This window comes from Heptranchias perlo, chromosome 1 (assembly GCF_035084215.1).
Source record: "Heptranchias perlo isolate sHepPer1 chromosome 1, sHepPer1.hap1, whole genome shotgun sequence".
NCBI lineage: Eukaryota > Metazoa > Chordata > Chondrichthyes > Hexanchiformes > Hexanchidae > Heptranchias > Heptranchias perlo.
Window position 1 is genome coordinate 140,361,011 of NC_090325.1, and position 23,090 is coordinate 140,384,100.

General features: G+C 39.7%; 1 protein-coding gene across 12 annotated transcripts in view; it reads right to left on the reverse strand.

The window, feature by feature from the left end:
• arfip1 (ADP-ribosylation factor interacting protein 1 (arfaptin 1)) overlaps positions 1-23,090 on the reverse strand; it is a 181,886-nt gene that overhangs the window by 40,060 nt on the left and 118,736 nt on the right. For 11 of the 12 annotated variants that reach the window (XM_067991916.1, XM_067991907.1, XM_067991912.1 and 8 more), the window contains one exon: positions 9,252-9,360. In XM_067991916.1, coding sequence (XP_067848017.1) covers positions 9,252-9,360 — 109 coding nt within the window. Of the gene's footprint in view, positions 1-9,251; positions 9,361-11,037; positions 11,127-23,090 lie in introns of those variants that run through there. The other variant, XM_067991955.1, reaches the window with a different exon arrangement.

Below are 23,090 nucleotides of genomic sequence, written 5' to 3' on the forward strand. Positions count from 1 at the left end.
CAAACCACATATAGATCATCAGCTACATTGCTCGATGTCACAAAATGTTTTAATACAGCTATTTATTATTCCTGTGTCTACAAAGCACAATTATGACGCAATATAGGCCAAATGCAATTTACAAAAAAAGATGACCTAAGAAGTGCTGTTAGCCTAGTATACAGATCTACCTGACAAATAATTATTTTTCAATACAGGTTTAGGTGTATCCAAAAGAATTATACATGAGGAGTGAGCCAGAAACCACAAAGACCTATACAATGTACCTTCAGTAATTTCCCAATATTACAATTAGTGACTACACCTAAAAGACTGTTTCTGAGAAATAATATGATAGCTACAATTTTGGTGCCAACAGTTACTATTTTGGTAGAACTGCTGGGATTTGAGTCTAACATATCCATTTTCCTTCTGGTAGGAGAAACAACACCTTGAACATACAGTACTGCAGCAATCGACATCACCAATACTTTAATCACAACACTAAGAAATGGAACACTGCTAAGTATCAAAACTAGAGAGCGCTAAACTTAGAGAAACCTGGGGTCATAGTGCAGGACCAACAAGCTCAAGAAAGAGAACAGATGAAACAAATCAAGTTGTAGCAATTAGGTGACAGCAAATTTGGGTTTTTAGAATTTTCTGTAACTGCAGAGATAGCCACCATGCAATGTGCATCTGCAAGTCTAAAGTAAGTGAAATACATCAAGTGGGGAGGGGGGTAAAAATGAAATTAATCCTATGAGTGAGAAAGCATTGATAAGTCACAAATTAATGAGTTACGACCTGCCTCAGGTATATAGAGAAATATATGTAATTTCTCACCGACTCCCGCAGTGTTTATCATTGATGTTAATTTTCTCAGGTTTTTTAATGTCACATTATTATTTATTATAGTTTTTAATAATGTATTTCAGCAGGAACTATCTGAAGCGGTGGGGATGCATTACCTGCAACTTTATTACCCGTGGTTCTACACAGTATTTGTATCAATTGGATCGCGTGTGCTGAATAGTTAAGATGTATGGCAGTGTGTGAATGTGGAGGGATTTCAGTGGATTAAACGGAGATTGGATTGGATTAGACAGAAAGATTTTCCAGTTTGTGTGGTATTCTGAAGAGTCTGTAGAGCTCGGTTTCAAAGTATCCCAAAAGAATTTGAGTCTGATCCCATGCCAAAGAACACAAAGCAGTCATTCTTCATGCTATTAGCAGTTATTTTTCACCTGTACATTTGCACTGTTATGCAGGATGATGTACTAAATTATTTTTGTGGGTACATAGGAATTCTTCAGATACTCTGTTTAATTTCTAATAGTTCCTCACTCCTTTTTAGATCTGCAATTTCACTCACTGCCTTCCCTATCTGATCCTGTATGATTGAAATACGATCCTCTTCTTCAGTAATTTGCTCAGATGATTGACCCACCTCCCGATTGAGCAGGTATTACTACCAGCCACTGTCTCCTCCAGTTTAGCAAAAAACACTGCTTTTCATCTCTGCGCAGTCTACATGAGGTCAAATCTCTCACCGCTAGTGGAGGAGGGGGAAGTTATACCACACCAGGACTTGGCTTTTTATCTGCATTACTCTTCATTTTAGAATGATGGATATCTTATCTCAGGTTACCATGCTGTGCTTGTATACCTTTATTTTGAGCTTTTAGTCTTCCTTTGACCGTGTCCGGGAACTTCAACAATGGGGATTCAGCCATTCCTTAGACAAATCACATCATGTTTCCCTGGGAATTGAATTACTTTGGTCTTTTTGGGAGCGGGGTAAGGGGGGGGGCAGGGTGAAAATGGAAGAACCTAATGACTATTTTGAAGGGACAAGTGGTAAGCTTTGGTTCTGCATTGATTCCACAGCACAGAGCCATTAAACATACAAGGGCAGATTTTCCTCCGTGGTTACACCGGTTCCCAAATCAGTCTCGGGTTAGACCTGGTTAGGTGTCTAACTTTGTGCAAAACTATTTAAAAAGAGGCATGTTTACTCAGATTATAACTACTTGAAATTTTGCACCAATTTGGGCGGGAGGGTGGTGGTGCTGGTGGTGGGAAGATGAAAATTATGTGGAGAAACTTTCTGCTGGCTCCCTAACACTTGCACAAATGTTCTGCTGGAAGATATGCCAGGCGTACATTATGTCCACGCAAATATGGGACGGTGTATTGAATTGAGATGTGAATAACAGGAATACATTATATGATATATTCCCAATCATTTGCAGCAAAGCAACACAGGTTGCTAGGAACTCCGCAGTGTTTATGGCATCTAGGGTTGCTAAGGCAGCTGGTCAGGCATTCAAACAGCCACCAGCCTAGTGCAGTCAATCGCTGAATGATCAGTTGTACTAGGCAAGGCAGGGCATTTAAATTTTAGTTAATTTTTTTCCTCTTCTGCCGAGGCTGCTGGCCATGCCAGGCCATGGCAAGTACTGCAGCTACCTCCCTCCGTCGACTCGAAGTGGACAAACATCTGAAGATGATAGGAAATTGGCCAGGATCAGGGACACCAGCACTACCCACTACCAAAACTGATTAACTGGTAACTAGTTTGCTACTTGTGTGAGTTTGCTGTGTGCAAATTGGTTGCCACATTTCCTACAAAACCACAGTGAATATACTTCAAAAGTATTTAATTGGCTGTGAAGCACTTTGGGAGATTGAAAGGCACTAACAATGTTAGATTCCTTTGTTCTCTATGGGTGGACATATGAAACACTTAAGAGTGGTTATCGTCTAATGTTTGCCTATTTTGGTTGATTTTTATATTTTACTTGGTTTATACAGTCAATAAAGATATGTATAAATAAAACTAGCATCATTATTCAGCTTATTGGCAAATTCTAACTGGGAAACTTTGAGGTTTCAGACTCTCTCACCATGTGGCTTTATTTACACTCCCATTTGAGTTTACTAGTCAGATTATGGAGGCTTACAGTGATGCTCTACGGCGTTAGCTGAAGGGTTTGACTGTACGCAACTGATATACTTTAGATCCCTGTAGATGCTGACATGCTAATCCATTATATGTATAAATTCGCTGTAGAATTAACAGGAAGTCGACTGGAGTTTATTTGAAAATGTGATAGTCCTCTGAATGTCATCACACGTCAAAAGTGGGTGCACAATCCACACCTCCACAAAGTTGCTACTGGCTTTGAAGCTCACCCAAAACCAAGCAAAACTACATATATACATACACAAAGAATTAAAAATGACAATAAAAAACATTAGGCAATATCACGAGTGATTTCAAGGCTGTGATCTAATGTACTGTTTCTCTCAACTTGAGATGACATCTCGATTACATTAACTTAGAGATTTCCCACATGTTGAACATGGATATGGGCGATGGTGTACAACATGCGAGAAATCTCTAAGTTATCTATATATTCTGAAATGCTAACACTGTCCTCAACAGCACTGCAAATAGCAATACGAGAGTAGTGCAACATAGCACTTGCATCAGGAAGATCAATTAGTTACAAAGGTGATCTAAATGTGAAATGTAACTTCCTGAAAAGCTTTTAGACAAAACGAGTAAAAGTTGGGGCAGCAAATTAATTTGCTTTATCTTAATCTTATACAAAGCAAAAAACAGAAGCAAAGTTTGCAGTCTTATCCATCATCTGATAGGTTACTGGACTGCTTTTGGATGGTGGGAGTTAGCTCTGCTTCTACATTCAAAAAGTACTTCAAGTAGAAAATCAGAATTGAAATGTTAAATACACCCCACTCCACAAAAGCCTCCTCAAATATTGCCATGACAAGTGATTTTTGTTTCTTTCTATGTAATGTTTCAGACTTGTATGCAATTCCTTGAAATGTCACAAATTAAGTACGCACATAATTATTTTACAATTTGATGCGCACAAAATGAAAAACAGATACATTAACGTTTAAGATGTTGGCGTATTTTCAGCACAACCAAAGGTCAGATAAATCAATCAAGCCATTTAATCGAGCAGCCATGGAATTTACCTATGTCGGCCCTGATGTTTACCATGTATCAATCAGGAGTGCCCTAGCAAAGAGACTATATAAACCAGCAAGAAAACTGGCCATCAGTTGACTCAAACTGAACTTTTAAACTATGATTCCCACAGTCACTGTATTGACCTTTCAACAACTTTGCATGTTTAAAGATCAACTTGAACAGCATGGTCTCTTTAGGCTTTTCAAAGTCAAATCCATTTTCATTAAACGGTGTATTCCATCTTACACAGCCTAGCCGGTTACACATTTCAAAGTAAGATGCAAAAATGCAGCAGTTTCACATTTACTGTGATAGTTAATTCAGTATAAAGGAATCACTTTGCTTGAGGACATTTTGGTTCCTTTAACCAGATGATTTCACATAAGCATAACGATCTGTTGTACAGGGAATAGTTTCAAAATAAACTCTGCTGCTGTCTGGTACAGGAGTTAAATCTAAAACTTAGGATGATTCCCATTGTCAGCAGCTATTAACATATGCAAATAGCTCCATGAGAGTAGCACAATATAGCAGGTGCAACCTGATCCCAGACCTCCAACACTCTTTCTGAACCAACTGCCAAGAGGCGCACAAGTGTTGCTCAACACCACTCTTACCAGGTGCTGCCTGAGCAACTCTACACCCACTTACCCTGCAGGGAATTCCCTATCTCCAAGCAGCACCTTCCTACAACTGCACACCTGAAATCAGTTTCTCACTTCAGACATTACATTCTACCCTTCAATGAAACCCTAAGCCCACTCATATCACAACATCGTACACTTTCATGTTCTGCGCTTCACTTTAAACCAATTTTTTTTAAAAAACATACGGTGGAACCTCAATTATCTGCCATAACAGAGAAGGACAACTCCCAGTGGATAAAAGAGCTGCAGCTCAGTGCCAATTAAAACCCAACCCAAACCGAGGAGCAAGCCAGCAGTTAAAAGAAAACCAGCAAAAAACATGACCCAACCCGAGTCCCCAACCCGCACCTTACTCAAAGGATTCTGTGTAATGTGCTTTATTATGTACGAATTTCATAAGGTCCAGCAAAAGATGAGGCCTGACCTGACCCAAAGTATGCAAGGAAGTTTTAATGAAGTGTCTGTATGATTTGACCTAAAATGCATCTATGGGCTGAAAGACATGATCCAACCTGAAGCCCCAACTCCCATCAGTCCAAGTCAGGGACAATTGTGAACACCGATATTAGCAGAGAGCGTGATTGGACCCAGGCTATAAAACCAATTACCCATTCTGTAAACGTTGACTTTTTTTTAAATAAGAACAGCCAATTTCTGCAATATTCTTCAAATGTAATTTTTCATTTGGTTACAAATGGTTTAAATACCATTTATAAAAGATCTGTTGGCTAGCCCAGTGGTCAGTAACTTGACAGATCTACATCAAATCTTTTTATACAATGAAATTAAAAGCACAATTTCCTCTAAGCCCTTATTTGCCATTAGAATACATAAAGTCTACATTATAAATATTAATTGAAAAAATTGAAAATTCAAAAAAATGAAGCACTAAGTACCTATAGGAGGGAAATCTTTGTTGTGGCATAAAAGGTATTCAAACGTGTTCAGTGAACCCATCCTTCAGTAGAAGAACCTTTCATTAGGAAAGCCAGACTTAAAGAAATTATTGGCATCTGCTTAAGATGTGCAGCTGGTTATGAAAGAGTGGAAAATAAAAGGTCTCACAACAGCTAATTATAAAAACTCTTCTGCTTTTCAAATTTAAATTTTTCAGTCATAGTGAAAAAACAAAAACTTATCAATTTAATGAGGAAGCCTAAAAAACGTGATGACTATTTGATATTGTACACTATGATTTTCATCCTAAAAGGAACTGACATCCTGTGCTTTGATTACATCTTAGTTTTTCTGTTTGTCTAGTCTAATTTCCATTTGGCCATGATATCCTACAGATTATGATCTTGATGCCAAGCTAACCATGTTGCTAGGGTACACAATATTTACCACTGTAAAATTAATATTTGTTCCTATACATTGACGGAAAGAGGAACAATCACATAATTTAAATGGTGTTGTTGGTGATAAAAACATCCAGCACAACAAACCCAATTACACAACTGACCTAGGAACCAAGCAACATATCAGTTGGTGAAGAGTACAGAGTACTTGCAAGGAGTAGCATCCATTTAAAAAAGCTTGCTTTTATTCTCTTAATTTCTAAGTGACATCATTTCACAATGCATTAGTTTATTCTATGCATGTAAATCACAAAAATCTAAAATATCAAGAAGAGCAAAATGGAATATTGATAGGATGTGGCTTTGTCCCTGAAATTCCCTATATCATGTGTACCATCAGGTAGCTGGGAGAGGGAAACATATTGTCTTGTGTGCCTGGTAGTGTCCTAATTAAAAGCAGCTATAATAGAGACCCTGGAACAGTCACCTGCCTACTCTCCTCTTCAGAGGAAGATGAGGAAAGTAGTATTAGAAACGGGAGAAAAATAAAGCCTGTTCAATTGCTTTAAGGAGCTGTTTTTAATTAATAAATAGTAAGCAGAGGAAGTTAGGTTTTATTTCCAGAGCTCAGCAGTCAGCTAAATCTCATACTCAGATTGATCTTCATTTCTCTAAAATGTAAATTTTTAATTTAGATCCCAATATCATAAGTTCATAAAGTTGATGTTATCGGCAACCTATTATGTTCTTATGCTTCAGCAGATAACACAAGAAATAGGAGCAGGAGTAGGCCATACGGCCCCTCAAATCTGTTCCGCCATTCAATAAGATCATGGCTAATCTTCTACCTCAACTCCACTTTCCCACCCTATCCCCATATCCCTTGATTCCCTCAGTATCCAAAAATGTGTCGATCTCAGTCTTAAATATACTCAACGACTGAGCATCCACGGCCCTCTGGGGTAGAGAATTCCAAAGATTCACAACCCTGAGTGAAGAAATTTTTCCTCATCTCGGTCCCAAATGGCCGACCCCTTATCTTGAGACTATGACCCTCTAGTTCTAGACTCTCCAGTCTGGAGAAACAGCCTTTTAGCACCTTCCCTGTCAAGCCCTCTAAGAATTTTATATGTTTCAATGAGATCACCTCTCATTCTTCTAAACTTCAGAGAATATAGGCCCATTCTACATAATCTCTCCTCACAGGACAACCCTCCCACCCCAGGAATCAATCTAGTGAATCTTCGCTGCACCCCCTCTAAGGCAAGTATATCCTTCCTTAGGTAAGGAAACCAAAACTGTACACTGTCCCCCAGGTGTGGACTCACCAGAGCCCTATATAATTGCAGCAAGACCTCCTTACTCTTATACTCCAACCCCCTTGCAATAAAGGCTAACATACCATTTACCTTCCTAATTGCTTGCTGTACCTGCATGTTAACTTTCTCTGATTCGTGTACAAGGACACCTAAGTCCCTGAGACCACCAACATTTCTTAGTCTCTTACTTTTAAAAAATACTGTTTTTCCATTCTTCTTACCAAAGTGGATAATTTCACATTTCCCCACATTACACTCCATCTGCCACCTTCTCACCAACTCACTTAACCTGTCTATATCCTTTTGCAGTCTCTTTGCGTCCTCCTCACTGATTACTCTCCCACCTAGCTTTGTATTGTCAGCAAACTTGGATATATTACACTCGGCCCCTTCATCTAAGTCACTGATATACATTATAAACAGCCAAGGCCCCAGCACTGATCCTTGCGGCACCCCACTAGTTGCAACCTGCCAACCCGAAAATGACCCGTTTATTCCAACTCTCTGTTTTCTGTCCATTAACCAATCCTCAATCCACGCTAATATATTACCCCTAATCATATGAGTCCTAATCTTGTGTAACAACCTCTTGTGTGGCATCTTATCAAATGCCTTTTGAAAATCCAAATGCACTACATCCACTGGTTCCCCCTTCTCTACCCTGCTAATTACACCCTCAAAAATTCTAATAGATTTGTCAAACATGATTTCCCTTTCATAAAACCGTGTTGATTCTGCCTAATCATATGATGATTTTCCAAGTGCCCTATTAGCACGTCCTTAATAAAAGATTCTAGCATTTTCCCTACTACTGATGTCAGGCTAACTGGCCTATAGTGAATAGCGGGGCTACATTTGCTACCTTCCAATCCACGGGGACCGTTCTAGAATCTAGGGAATTCTGGAAGATCAAAACCAATGCATCCACTATCTCTGCAGCCACCTCTTTTTAAAACCCTAAGACATAGGCCATCAGGTCCAGGGGATTTGTCGGCTTTTAGTCCCATTAATTTCTCCAGTACTTTTTCTTTACTAATCTTAATTACTTTAAGTTCCTCACTCTCATTAGACCCTTGGTTCCCCACTATTTCTGTTATGTTTATTGTGTCTTCTACTCTGAAGACAGATACAAAATATTTGTTTAATGTCTCTGCCATTTCCTTATGCCCCATACTTATCCCAAAAAAAATGGAGCCCAAAAATGAGATAATGCAAACGTAATAAACCCAACAAACCCCACATTAACCTAATTGAGGTCAATTTATATTTAGGAACAAGTCTGAAGCTCAACCCCTACATTAAACTCCGGTTTAAAATAACATCAATCTTAACAACCAGCAAGCCGCTGGGCTGACTTACTCAACAGATTCTACAAGAAGCCATGTACTCTTACAGTGAAAAATGTCACCAGGAATGCAAGGGCCAGACATACTTTCACTTAAGTGAAAGACGCATTCATGAGCACCTGTGGCACTTGTAGGTTATGCATCTTTTATACAGCTCACAGAATATTTCAACAATGAGTCACCATCAATGGTGAGAAATCTGCATGTTGCACTTTTGATTTCTAAATCAGAGCTGCCTTTTGCTTTATACAATTTGAAATACACAGAAAGACACACACTGGAAGAGGAATGTTTGACATAAGTTTCCATAACACTATCTCAGAGAGAATATGGAGAGAAGGATCTTCAATCACTTTAACGATTAAAAGCACTGAGCAATTTTTTTTTTTTAAAAAGTCATCAGAACGATAAAAGTCACATTAATCTACATTCCACCCTTTTAACAAGCTACACGTGAAATATATCACTCCTGTTGCATTGCAGGAACTCCCTGAAGGAGGTAGAATGATTCACTACAAAATGTAAATATTATTTAAATCTATTTGCCAAACAAATAAGCACTAGGTACACATTTATTTTGAATACATAACACTCATTAAACTGAAAAAGAATCGCATTGTAAAAAGAAATAAAATGTAGAAAATCAAGTCTATTACCTCTATATGGGTCAGCTTCAATTATTCCCTCCGTGGGGCTACCATAGTTGCTGGAAACGATTCTGGTTTCTTTCAGGGTAGGACCACCAGTCATGATGTGCTTCACGTCCTGAGACATATGAGAAAAGAAAGGATAATCCAAGCGCAGTTCCCAAATGAGAGCACATTTATGCATTTGTATTGTTAACAGAGGTTTTTAAAAAGGTCTGTCACTGGTAACAGTGTCGATTCACACTGGTACATAAAACACTGCTGTGTTCTACTGAAATGTCACAAGGACAGTTATGACATCATAGAGACCACCGGAGTTCTCTGAAAAGATAACTCCAAACAATTTGGAAAAACCTCCTTGCAAACACTGTGTTCATTTGTATTTGCTCATTTTATGATCAAAGAGGAAATGGGCATCTCAATGGAAGTTTTCACTTGCATTGCTGCTGCCACTAACTGCAGTGGGAAGATAGTTTACATGAATGGCACACCACTGGTGCAACGCTTTCAAGTAATTTATCTAATTTAAGCGTCAGTTTGGCTCAGGTGGCACTTTCACCTCTTAGTCAGAAGGTCGTGGGTTCAGGTCCCACTTCAAGGACTTAAGCACATAACCTAGGTTGACACTTCAGTGCAGTACTAACGGAGTGCTGTATTGTCAGAGATACCGTCTTTTGGATAAGATGCTAAACAAAGGGCTGTTCAAGTGGATGGAAAAGTTCCTGTGGCATTATTTGAAGAATAGTAGGTGAGTTCCCCTGATGTCCTAGTCAACATTTATCCATCAACCAACACCCCCAAAATAGATTTATTAGTCATTAATCTCATTTTGCTGTTTGCTTGTGTGCGTTTGTCCACAAAACAACACTTCAAATGCAATTCATTGGGACATTCTGAGGACACTATATGAATGCAAGTTTCCTGATTCGTTCTTTATATTTAACTGTCTGGTATCTTTGTGCATTTCTGTACTTCACATTCCTCAAAGCCTTGAAAGTATCAGTCAGGCAAAATAATTTTGGTTTGCTCAAAAAACCATTATCTGTTGAGGTAACTGTCCATTATGATTCCTTTGATTAATCGGTGGGATATATGAACCAATCAAAAAACAATTCTATTCACTAGAGTTAGGAAAGCTTCCAATCAGCAATGAGAAAGCATTACACGGTCATCCAAATTACTCAAGATCTTTTTCAAACACGGAAATATAGAACCAACAAAATGAACCAAAATCAGGTATCAATCACTGTTTTTCTTCTTCAGTGAGGTCAGTGTAAGCATCTAAAAATAACATTTATAAGAAACATTTATATGAAAAATTGCCAGATTCTAGAAAAATACTTACCCATAAAATTAATGTTAGGAATGCCTGAATTAAGTTTCCCCCTTTAAGTCTGCCCTTTTGCCTGAGGCCCAAGTACTGAGATTTTCAGCTGCTATGGATAAATTGCGTGTGTATAAAAGAAGCGTGTGTGCACGATTGAGTGTCTGACTATGTGAGAACCAGACTGTCCGCAACCTCGGCTTTTGACCCTGAACTGAGCTTCCTTGTGTTCAAATCCCTCTTTGCCTCGTCCCTCCCTATCGCTGTAACCTCCTCCAGCCCTCCAACAACTCTGCGTTCCTCCAACTTGTGCATCCCCCACTCCCTTCGCCCCACTACTGGCAGCCGTGCCTTCAGTCATCTAGGCCCTAATCTGTGAAATTCCCTCCCTAAACCCTAGTCTCTTCACCTCTCTCTCCTCCTTTAAAATCCTCCTTTAAAAACTTGGTCAAAAAGGTAAGTTTTAGTCACCTGTTCATTTTTTCTTGTGGCTCGGTGTCAAATTTTGTCGTCTTATGCTCCTGTGAAGTGCCTTAGGATGCCTTCCTATGTTAAAGGTGCTCTATAAATGTAAGTTGCTCTGTGCATGTATACAAGAGCGAGGGGTACAGGGGAGACAATAAAAATCAAACATAAAATGAAATTTCATTTTTATTTCAGCACTTTACACTGTTCAAGCCAATAAATAAGAATTCTGAGCTAAAGCGGTTGCATGGAATGAGGATTTTTAAAAATTACTAAGGGGACTGACGTTGAGGCAGGGCTATAGGGGCTGTTGATGAGATACTTTAACCTTGAGCTCAGACAATACAACCAGTCAATCAGCCAGGCCCATACTATAGTGAATGCTCAAGGTGCTGATTATTGGAGACCTAATGTTGAGAAAAGCCTCCCTGGTACAATGCTGCACCAGTGATAGTTTCAGCAAGAATTACAAATCTACAGGGGCGGGGGTGGGGGGAAGAATGGTGACGGAATCTTTTGTAACCATGCAAATAACTAAGAAAAAGGATGAAGGCTTTTTTTTTGGGGGGGGGGGGGGGGGGAGGGAGGAGAATAAATAAAATACTTGCATCGTGTTAATGGTGCAAATCCAGTTGGAAGGTAGAACAAAAAAATATAATGTAAGTAACTGAGAATAAGGTTTTGTGAAGGGAAGAATAATTTTACTGGTCTTTTAAACAGGTTTTGTGAGTAAATAGTACTGCGAATATTATATCTGTGAATCTTCCCAACATCAGTAAAGGGTGTAATATTTTTACCTGCTGTCAATCATGTGATATATTGCTTCAGGAAATGTGTTATATGACTCTGGTGGTGCACCACTGTCTTGTGCATCACAAGACCCAAACTGTCCACTTACAGTACCATAGGCAATCTACTAGAATCTAGATGTTTTAATCTCCCTTTGGGTGGCTGAGAGGATTTTCCAAGGAGGCAGGATTGGCAAATGACTTTGCAGGGCCAAAAATAAAGCATTGAGATCATGAGAACAACAAATAAGGGGGCCAGCATTATCTTCGCTCTTCCTTTGTCTCATCTCACTTCTTTACAGAACATCAGCAAAAGGGGAAGAAGCAGGTGCATACAATAACTATCTCAAAACATGATGTGGAGATGCCGGTGATGGACTGGGGTTGACAATTGTAAACAATTTTACAAAACCAAGTTATAGTCCAACAATTTTATTTGAAATTCACAAGCTTTTGGAGGCTTCCTCCTCCCCCTCCACATTCACCTGAGGAAGGAGGAAGCCTCCGAAAGCTTGTGAATTTCAAATAAAATTGTTGGACTATAACTTGGTGTTGTAAAATTGTTTACAAATATCTCAAACAAACAGATTATCCACACAAAGATACCTGACCCTTGAACATAAATTTAGAACAGACTGCTACTGAGTTGCAAAATCTACTCACTTGGATAATACAAAGAAAAAAATAATCTACAGTATGGGTTCTATGTTAGAATCATAGAAGGTTACAGTACGGAAGGAGGCCATTCGGCCCATCGAGTCCGCCCCGCCCTATCCCCGTAGCCCTACACATTTTTTCGTTTCAAGTACTTATCCAGTTCCCTTTTGAAGGCCATGACTGAATCTGCCTCCACCATTCCCTCGGGTTGTGCATTCCAGATCCTAACCACTCGCTGTATAAAAAAGTTTTTCCTCATATCACCTTTGGCTCTTTTGCCAATCACCTTAAACCTATGCCCTCTGGTTCTTGACCCTTCCGCCGATGGGAACAGTTTCTCTCAATCTACTCTGTCAAGACCCTTCATGATTTTGAACACCTCTATCAAATCTCCTCTCAACCTTCTCTGTTCCAAGGAGAACAATCCCAGCTTCTCCAGTCTATCCACGTAATTTAAGTCCCTCATCCCTGGAATCAGTCTAGTAAATCTCCTCTGCACCCTCTCTAAGGCCTTCACATCCTTCCTAAGGTGCGGTGCCCAGAACTGGACACAATACTCCAATTGTGGCCGAACCAGTGTTTTATAAAGGTTCATCGTGACTTTTTTTTTTATTCGTTCACGGGATGTGGGCGTCGCTGGCAAGGCCGGCATTTATTGCCCATCCCTAATATATCCTTCCTTGCTTTTGTACTCTATGCCTCTATTTATAAAGCCCAGGACCCCGTATGCTTTTTTAACCACTTTCTCAACCTGCCCTGCCACCTTCAACGATTTATGCACATACATCCCCAGATCCCTGTGTTCCTCCACCCCTTTTAGAATTGTGCTCTCTAGTTTATATTGCATCTCATTTTTCCACGTTAAACTTTATCTGCCATGTGTCCGCCCATGCCACCAGAGTGTCTATATCCTCTTGAAGTCTATCACTATCCTCCTCACTGTTCACTACCCTTCCAAGTTTTGTGTCATCCACAAATTTTGAAATTTACCCTGTACTCCCAAGTCCAAGTCATATATATATAAATATGAGAGAGAGAGAGAGAGAGAGAGAGAGAGAGAAAAGCAGTGGTCCCAGCATCAATTCCTGGGGAACACCACTGCACACCTCCCTCCAGTCCGAAAAACAACCACTCACCACTACTCTCTGTTTCCTGTCATTTAGCCAATTCTGTACCCATGTTGCTATTGCCCCCTTTATTCCATGGGTCGCAATCTTAATAGCAAGCCTACCATGTGGCACTTTATCAAACGCTTTTTGAAAGTCCATATACACCACATCAACTGCATTGCCCTCATCTACCCTCTCTGTTACCTCATCAAAAAACTCTATCAAGTTGGTTAAACATAATTTGCCTTTAACAAATCCGTGTTGGCTTTCCCTAATCAATTTACACTCGTCCAAGTGACTGTTAATTATGTCCCAGACTATCGTTTCCAAAAGTTTTCCCACCACTAAGGTTAAACTGACTGGCCTATAGTTGCTGGGTTTATCTTCAAACCCTTTTTTGAACAAGGGCATAACATTTGCAATACTCCAGTCATTCTTCGTGTTAGCTGGGATCCACAGGCAGTAGTTGTACTTTAGTAACAGGCAACAGAAAAGACATTTGAGTGAATTCAGCCGTCCTGCTCTCCAGTCAATGAGCTGTGCTGGAACAGGGAGGCAGGCGGGATGACAACACTATAGTGTGGCGATTCACTTACCCACATTGAAAGAGAGCACAGGGGTAGTGAATATATCCTATTATTCACTGTTATTTTTGTTGTGACAAATGCATGAAACCTTGTAGATAATACAACAACATTTCTAAAGGTTGGTTTGAATACAGATGATTTTTTTTTTAAAAGAGAAATTCGATGTTTCAAGATATAATTTTAAATAACCTTTCATAGAATACATTGCAAAATGATCAGCCAGAATTCTTGAGTAATATCTAGTGACATTCTGATGGAAAGTGTGCACCTGGAAAATGTCACAGAGGCTTAGTTGAGATGTTGTCCAACGGTTGAATATCCCACCTACTATCTAGACTTACAGCGGAAGGAACAGTTATTTTGGTGAGGTACCTGGGGACACGCAGCACCAATGGTACTCTACCCCAACATGAGTCAGTACCCTCAAGAGGGAGGAATGTGGAAGAAAAATGTTTATCTGGGAAAAGCACAAGAAATGGGAAGAAAATATTTTATCCATTATGTCATTCGGCCACATATACTCGCAACTTTGAATTACTTGATTCTCTAGTCTCCACTCCCAGTCTTCACCCATTGTGAAACCCAGGGAAAAGATGGCTTATAATATAATATACACCATGGATTTTTACCCCTGTATTTTCTGAGATAATTCCTGTGATCAGCAGATTATTTCTGCTAACTGATGAATTGTTAACAAAGAGCATAAACTCAGGATTATCACTAGAAGACTAAAGGGGAAGTTAGAAGATTTTTTTTCCATACATAGGATTGAACAAATATTTGAAAAGAAATAACATAAAAGCATACTGAGAAAGTGCAAGGAAATGGGATTAGAGTAGATAGTTCCAGTTGGAGTGTTATCACTGGCACACACACAATGGGCTGAATGGCCTCCCTCCATGCTGTAATCCTTATGATAATACAGTGAAACAAGTGAGTGCGGATCCTTCATTCGGTCAGATGCTATAAAAATATCCTCTGCACTGCATGCAACATAAAAAGGTGACCTTGTACGAACACTGGAAATTAAAAGAACTAACCTTTACTAGATTTACAGCAACTTACCTCAAAGTCATTGTGCTACCTAAGCACCAATAAAAAGTAAATCGTGAAGTGTATTTTTGTATTTACAGGACTGGAAGACAAATTATTTTCATAATTTTGAAGTTCAAACATGTCAACGTGCTCTAAGTACTGCAGGCTTAAAAATCTGTTTGACCAATTTTGAAATTGGCCTCTTTCAATGAGGTTGAATCTGTACAGTTATGTTATGGGCAGTTTTATACTGTGACTTCATATCTATTGGAAACTGGACTGTTTCAATTAAGATCCATTCCGCTATGGGTAATCCTATCAGTCTGGGTTCAAATTCAAGTCTCCGAGGTAAAAAGACACAGTACTACCCAGTCCTTCATAAAATTTCAGTACCAAAAAAAAATCCATCTCAAAAAGGTCCTGTATGTAGCACATGTCTGTCACACTTTAGCAGTCACACTTTGTTACAGATGTAAAACAATGTTTTAAAAAAAAGAAAGCCAATCATTGAACTGGGGCCTGAAATTTGTACGTAATTTGGTACCCTATTTTAGGAAGGATGTCAAAGCCATTTTGATACGGTAAAAAGAGAACTATTTCTACTGGTTGATGAGTCAGTAATTAGATCATCGCCAAAAGAATAAGGGGAAAGTCGAGAAGAATTTTTCTTTTATACAAAGTTTGTTTGGATACGGAATAACCTACCAGAAACAGCAATGAAAGCAGGATCCATGAAAGCTTTTAAAAAGTGGATCAGTATTTGACAAATTTAAACGGTCACGGGAAAGCGACAGGGGGATGGGACTAAGTGAATAGCTTTTTTCAGTGAGTTGACACAGGCGCAATGGACTGTATGTTCGCCTCTGTGCTGCAAAATTCTATGATTCTACAACTGCCCTGTGAATGACCTCAGTAGTTTACAACCAGTTACAATAATAATGATTGTCCTATTTAGAGCAGTAGCTTCAAAAGGGACAGGCCAAGTTAACAGCTAACATCACAACTATTCTCTAGATCTCAGACTATCTGTTACAAACACAAATAGTTGTCCACCGGTACCTATTAATAAATGTATTAATGTAAAAAAAAGTCTGCACATCAAATGTATCATGCTCTATACATATCTATAGCATTAAAAATCTTCATACTTTCCTAATTGGGAAATTTGAGTCAATCAAACATACTCTTATTTTATATCTTAGAACCCTCCCATAGCTTCTCCCCCCATAAGCGTTTCCATATTTTTTTGACTCACCATGAGTAATGCCATGACAGGTGCACACTTGTAGTATCAAAATGGTGGCTACTGAAGACATTTTACATCCAAAGTCAACTGAAACTGTAATTGGCAAAATAGAACAGCAGGAAAATGGAGAAACTCAGGTTTGCTGAAGTCATCACATTTATCGTTCTTATATAGTTGGGCCGATTGTTAGGTAGTCATAGACTTGACATTGGTTAACCAAGGCTAATAATAAATTGCTCCAGGTGAACTGGTTGCTGTATGATAAGGAAACGCAATACTGGCCAATGATCTGCTGGTGTATTTTGCATTGCCAACTACCACATCCTTTCTCCCAAACAAATTTGAAGCAGCAAACATCCACAGTGTGAAATTGGAATTTCTTCATTCGAGACCATGCTGGGAAGGGAGGCATTTCAGCTTTCTTTGTCCTACTTGGGGAGGGAGGGAACTGTATAGTAACTGCAATTTTACAGGGATGCTTTAATGCCTCGTGCCAGGTAAGTCCATACCTCCTCGCTACTCAAGTAAAAACAGAACACCACAGTGAATGTACACCTCTTTTTGGGGTGGGAGGATACGTTATATAACATAGAATTTCCTTTCAAAATATCCTCTTATCCATTAGGGGAGGGGGGTGAGATCACATTTGGCCACATGTGCAAGTCAGCTGCTCCTCTAACTAAGATGAAACAACAAACTTGCATTCATATACTGCTTTTCACAAACTCAGAACATCCCAAAGCACTTCACAGCCAATGAAGTACTTTTAAAGTGTAGTTACTGTGGCAGCCAATTTCTGCACAGCAAGGTCCCATAAACAGCAGAGATTAATGACTAGATTATCTGTTTTTGGTGGTGGAGGGATAAATGTTGGCCAGGACATTGGGAAAACTCCCCTACTCTTCTTTGATAAGTGTCATGGGATCTTTTACATGCACCTGAGGGCAGACGTAGACTTGGTTTAATGTTTCATCTGAAAGTCAGCACCTCTGACAGTGCAGCACTCCCTCAGTACTCCACTGAAGAGTTAGCCTAGATTATGTGTTCAAGTCTCTTCAGTCTCACAATGTTCTGACTCAGAGGTGATGGTACTACCTCTGAGGGAAGGCCTTTTCAGCAAGTGGTCTTCGCAGCAGGGGTGCAGAACATAATTTTTTTTCACTTTTGAGTATTGATGATGAGCAAAATTGTCTAGATCCAAGCAGCAATGAATTATAAAAATATTTTTGAACTCAGATTAGTATCCAGAACCAAGGAGGACATCAACTGACATCAACTGACTGATATGGGGAAAAAGCGGGAACGGGGTACTGAGTTAGACGATCAGCCATGATCATTTTGAATGGCGGAGCAGGCCCGAAGGGCTGAATGGCCTACTCTTGCTCCTATTTTCTATGTTTCTATGTCTACTGCAATGAGACCTGCTCTGTGATAATCCTGCTTTAACGCAGTCAGTGCTGCAGCTCTGTTCAATTTAAAGCAGCTATCAACTTCATAGTGTGAAAATGTAATGTCTTCATAATGGTTAGGGCTGGAAAGGCAGCTCTTTTTAAGCAGATCAGCTTCCTTCACAGAGACTTTATGACCACCAGAGGGCTACCAGTAAGGGATATAAGGTGATTCTCCTATCTCAAAGGAGAACAATTATACATCTAGGCATGTTGCCCAAAAATTTTCCCCACTGAAAAAACTTTTCTATGGTGGGACAGATTAGCCCTGTTATATTGAAGTGTAGATAACATTTGCATTACTGCAGACACAGATTCAATTATCTTGCTTCATATGGACTACCTGTGACCCAGGCTGATGCTAGCACTTGTGCAATATTTAATGTTGGATATGCCATAAGTGGAGATCTACTGTATAATGCAATAAGTTTCATTCATCCTGGTCTATATTAATATGAATTCATAGAGAAAGACATTGTGAAACATGCACAGAAAATTCAGAGCTTTGGCGTTTTTGATTCTTTCCTGCATACAAATTAGTTATCATTTGTATTGTTCAATTTCATTTGTTGAAGCTCAATCTACAGTGGTAACCAAATTCAGTGTAGGTATCAGTAATCTGACTCAACCGCCATTTAAACTGCACTTTGGCTGAACCAATGCTTTCAAGATAATATTGGATTACAAGCACCCTCGTGTTTACATTAACCTAGATTGATTGAATAGGTATATTAATATGAAACCCTCTCATCGTGTGTGTTAAAACAGAATGTAAGGAAATACACAACATGAACAAAAATAAAGTCCAATGCATGTTTAAGCTCACATAACGGGAACTTATAATGGAAGGGAAGGGAAAAACTAGGCACAATAAGGCCCGGTGCACAGACTCACATCAGGCTCTCCTTACAGTATGATTGGAATCCAATTCCAATCAAACAGGTTTCAACCTAAGATCAATTTAATTTTGTTTAGTCATGTAGGTAAAACCCACATTTCGTTCACATTTACCTTCCTTCCTTAACCTGCTCCTATTATCCCCCACTCCACAGCACTTACATAAGAACATAAGAAATAGGAGCAGGAGTAGGCCACACGGCCCCTCGAGCCTGAACACATTCTTTTCATACAGCAGGGATAAAATCACAGTCACACTGGCAAGTGACTGGATCACCCCCTAGATCTAAACTGCCTTAGTTCCATCATTCACATTTCACTTCTTGCCTTACATACAAGCTTCATACCAAACTAGAATTTCACAACTGTTGCAGTATGCACAAATCCAATCAGTTACAGATCGGTGGCACACCAAGGATTTATAAGTTAACTGCAGGCACACAGAAAAGATAATTGGAGATGTGACAGTCCTCTCTGGCATTAGCGTGACTAAGTCACAAGATAACTCTGCACAATATTTTGTTTACAGTAAGCCTGCATTTGTTTATTCTGACCTTGTGAAAGAGTAGCAGGGTACTACAAACAAAAAGCACCTTAAACAAAGGCTGTTTCAATGAAAAGCAGCCTTCACAGTTTAATAAAGAAATGGGAGCAACACTCATGAAAACTCCTTTACCAAATATGATGGCGGGGAGATTTTTTTTTTTAAAGTCAAAATATTACAAAGTATACATAGTCACAATGTCACCATACTGAAAATAGTCTAATCAATATGACAGAAATCAACTTACAAAGTAGAAGCTGCTTGGCCTCCAGCATGTAAAATCTGCTGCATAAAAAAGGTACTTTAACCCGAGTTCAGTGTTGCTCTATTCATTCCCACCATTCATCCAACTTCTAATTCTCATCCCCCAATGGTGAAAGGTCTGTCATTTCTGTTTGGTTCTGTACAGTAAGCCTTTTTCAAAACCAATTTTCAAAAGTACTTAAAGGGAAAGACAGTGTAGGTGAACAGTTTCTGTTAAAAGAAAGTGTATAGAAAAAACAATTGCAAAGAATTTATTTGACTTTTCAATATTTTATTACTGACAAGTCATGTTCCAGGATATTTTGGCCTTTTTTCCACAGAAAGGATATGGAAAAAAGAGTGACTATAAATGTGTGTTAAAGCATAGCACAAGTTAAAAAAGGGGGTGTAAGATGATAGGTAGCTCGAGTATGAGAGTAAACTAGCAGGGAACATAAAAACTGACCGTAAAAGCTTCTATAAATATATCAAGAGAAAAAGATTAGTGAAGACAAAAGTAGGTCCCTTACAGTCAGAAATGGGGGAAATTATAATGGGGAACAAAGAAATGGCGGAACAAAGAAATGGCAGAACAATTAAACACATACTTTGGTTCTGTCTTCACAAAGGAGGATACAAATAACCTCCCCGAAATGTTAGGGAACCAAGGGTCCAGTGAGAGGGAGGAACTGAAGGAAACCAGTATTAGTAAAAAAAAGTGCTGGGGAAATTAATGGGGCTAAAGGCTGACAAATCCCCAGGGCCTGATAATCTACAACAGAGTACTAAAGGAAGTGGCCCTGGAAATAGTGGATGCATTGGTGGTCATCTTCCAAAATTCTATAGACTCTGGAATAGTTCCTACAGATTGGAGGGTGGCAAATGTAACCCCACTATTTAAAAAAGGAGGGAGAGAAAAAAAAAACAGGGAATTACAGACCAGTTAGCCTAACATCAGTAGTGTGGAAAATGCTAGAGTCTATTATAAAAGATGTGATAACAGAACACTTGGAAGGCATTAACGGGATTGGACAAAGTCAGCATGGGTTTATGAAAGGGAAATCATGCTTAACAAATCTACTGGAGTTTTTTGAGGAGGTAACTAGTAGAATAGACAGGGGAGAAACAGTGGATGTGGTGTACTTGGATTTTCAGAAGGCTTTTGATAAGGTTCCACACAAGAGGTTAGTGTGCAAAATTAAAGCACATGGGATTGGGGGGGGAATATACTGGCATGGATTGAGAATTGGTTGACAGACAGGAAAGAGAGAGTAGGAATAAACGGGTCTTTTTCCGGGTGGCAGGCAGTGACTAGTGGGGTACCGCAGGGATCAGTGCTTGGGCCCCAGCTATTCACAATATGTATCAATGATTTGATGAGGGAACTGAATGTAACATTTCCAAGTTTGCAGACGACACAAAGCTGGGGTGGAATGTGAGCTGTGAGGAGGATGCAAAGAGGCTCCAAAGTGATTTAGACAAGTTGGGTGAGTGGGCAAGAACATGGCAGATGCAGTATAACGTGGATAAATGTGAGGTTATCCACTTTGGTTGTAGAAACAAAAAGGCAGATTATCTGAATGGTGATAGATTGGGAAAAGGGGAGGTGCAATGAGACCTGGATGTCCTTGTACACCAGTCGCTGAAAGCAAGCATTCAGGTGCAGCAAGCAGTTAGGAAGGTGAATGGTATGTTGGCCTTCATTGCAAGAGGATTTGAGTACAGGGGCAGGGATGTCTTACTGCAGTTGTACGGGGCACCTTGGTGAGACTACATCTGGAGTATTGTGTGCAGTTTTGGTCTCCTTATCTGAGGAAAGATGTCCTTGCCATGGAGGGAGTGCAACAAAGGTTTACCAGATTGATTCCTGGGATGGCAGGACTGATGTATGAGGAGAGGTTGGGTCAACTAGGCCTATATTCACTCCAGTTTAGAAGAATGAGAGGTGATCTCATCGAAACATATAAAATTCTAACATGGCTGAACAGACTAGATGCAGGGAGGATGTTCCCGATGGCTGGGGACTCCAGAACCAGGGGTCACAGTCTCAGGATACGGGGTATGCCATTTAGAACTGAGATGAGGAGAAATTTCTTCACTCAAAGGGTGGTGAACCTGTGGAATTCTCTACCACAGAAGGCAGTGGAGACCAAGTCATTAAATATATTCAAGGAGGAGAGAGATATATTTCTTAATGCTGAAGGGATCAATGGATAAGGGAAAAAAGCAGGAACAGGGTACTGAGTTAGACGATCAGCCATGATCATGTTGAATGGCGGAGCAGGCCCGAAGGCCAAATGGCCTACTCTTGCTCCTATTTTCTATGTTTCTATGTAGCTAAGATGCTAATGAGATAACTGTTGTTTCTCCATAGACTGTAAATAAGCAATTTGTCTCAGCAATCGGAAAATACCTCACATCCATTTTATATTGGCAAATCTTTGATGCAGTTTTTTGTCTGAGCAACAAGAGAGAAAACATAGAAACAGGCGCAGGGGGGAAGGGAGGGGGGAGAAAGAGGGTTGAAACAGTAAGGCTGCAAAGTAAGTCAGGATTGTAAAATAAAAAGCTGTGAGGAATTTCACTGACAAGAAGTTAGAAATGCCAGAGAATAGTTAGAAGCCATCTTGCTTATGTCAAATAAGATGACCCACTGATGTGGGCTAGCGTGGCATGCTCTTTATTTTATATTATTATGGGAAGATAAATTGTATGGATTGAATTAAGTGAGTCCTGTCATATTGGCTATTCTGTATGTTCAACTCATTATCGATTCCTATCAGGCCTCATCTCACCAACTGTTTGCTCAGTTTGCCTTTGGAGAAATTGAGGTCGTACATGTGCTAGAGATACAAATATCCAGTTCAAGTCACAAGGGGGTCCTATTGCCCCACCTCTAGAGAACACTATCATACAGATAGATATAGGACAGTGTGAGACAACTCCCAGAAAGACCGCTTATGGGGGCAACTAGTGCCACTGAACCTACGGCAGACCCACATTTGTAACAGTGACATGTAGACCCTTGAGTTGCATCTCTCTCCCTACTAGGCCATTCCAGCAATGTCAATTGCATGGAGTGACCCTGTGCCTTTCCATTGGAGCTGCTCCAGAGCATTAAACCAGAGGAAACCATTGGCTGGGAAATCTAATGAGATGGAGTCACTTAGAACTATTGTTACTATCCAATGAATTTATTACTTTATAAGAGGTCTGTGGATTCCATAACAGTTCGTTCTGCATTTACCTCAACACTGCCGTTCGCAACCCTGACTGTTGCAACAATGCAATAGTCAACAAAAGAGACCTTGCAGCATCCAAGACACTGAGGCCTATTAAATGAGAGATGTCAGAATACATCTTTTCTGGCCACTTCTAGGCCGAGTGGCTCACCTCACTTGTAGGCCGAGTGGCTCACCTCACTTGTATAAGCTGGCAATACAGCTTTCACTCACTGGTCTTTACGTACCTTCCCCAGCCATTTGGTAATGCACGATTGGCCAGA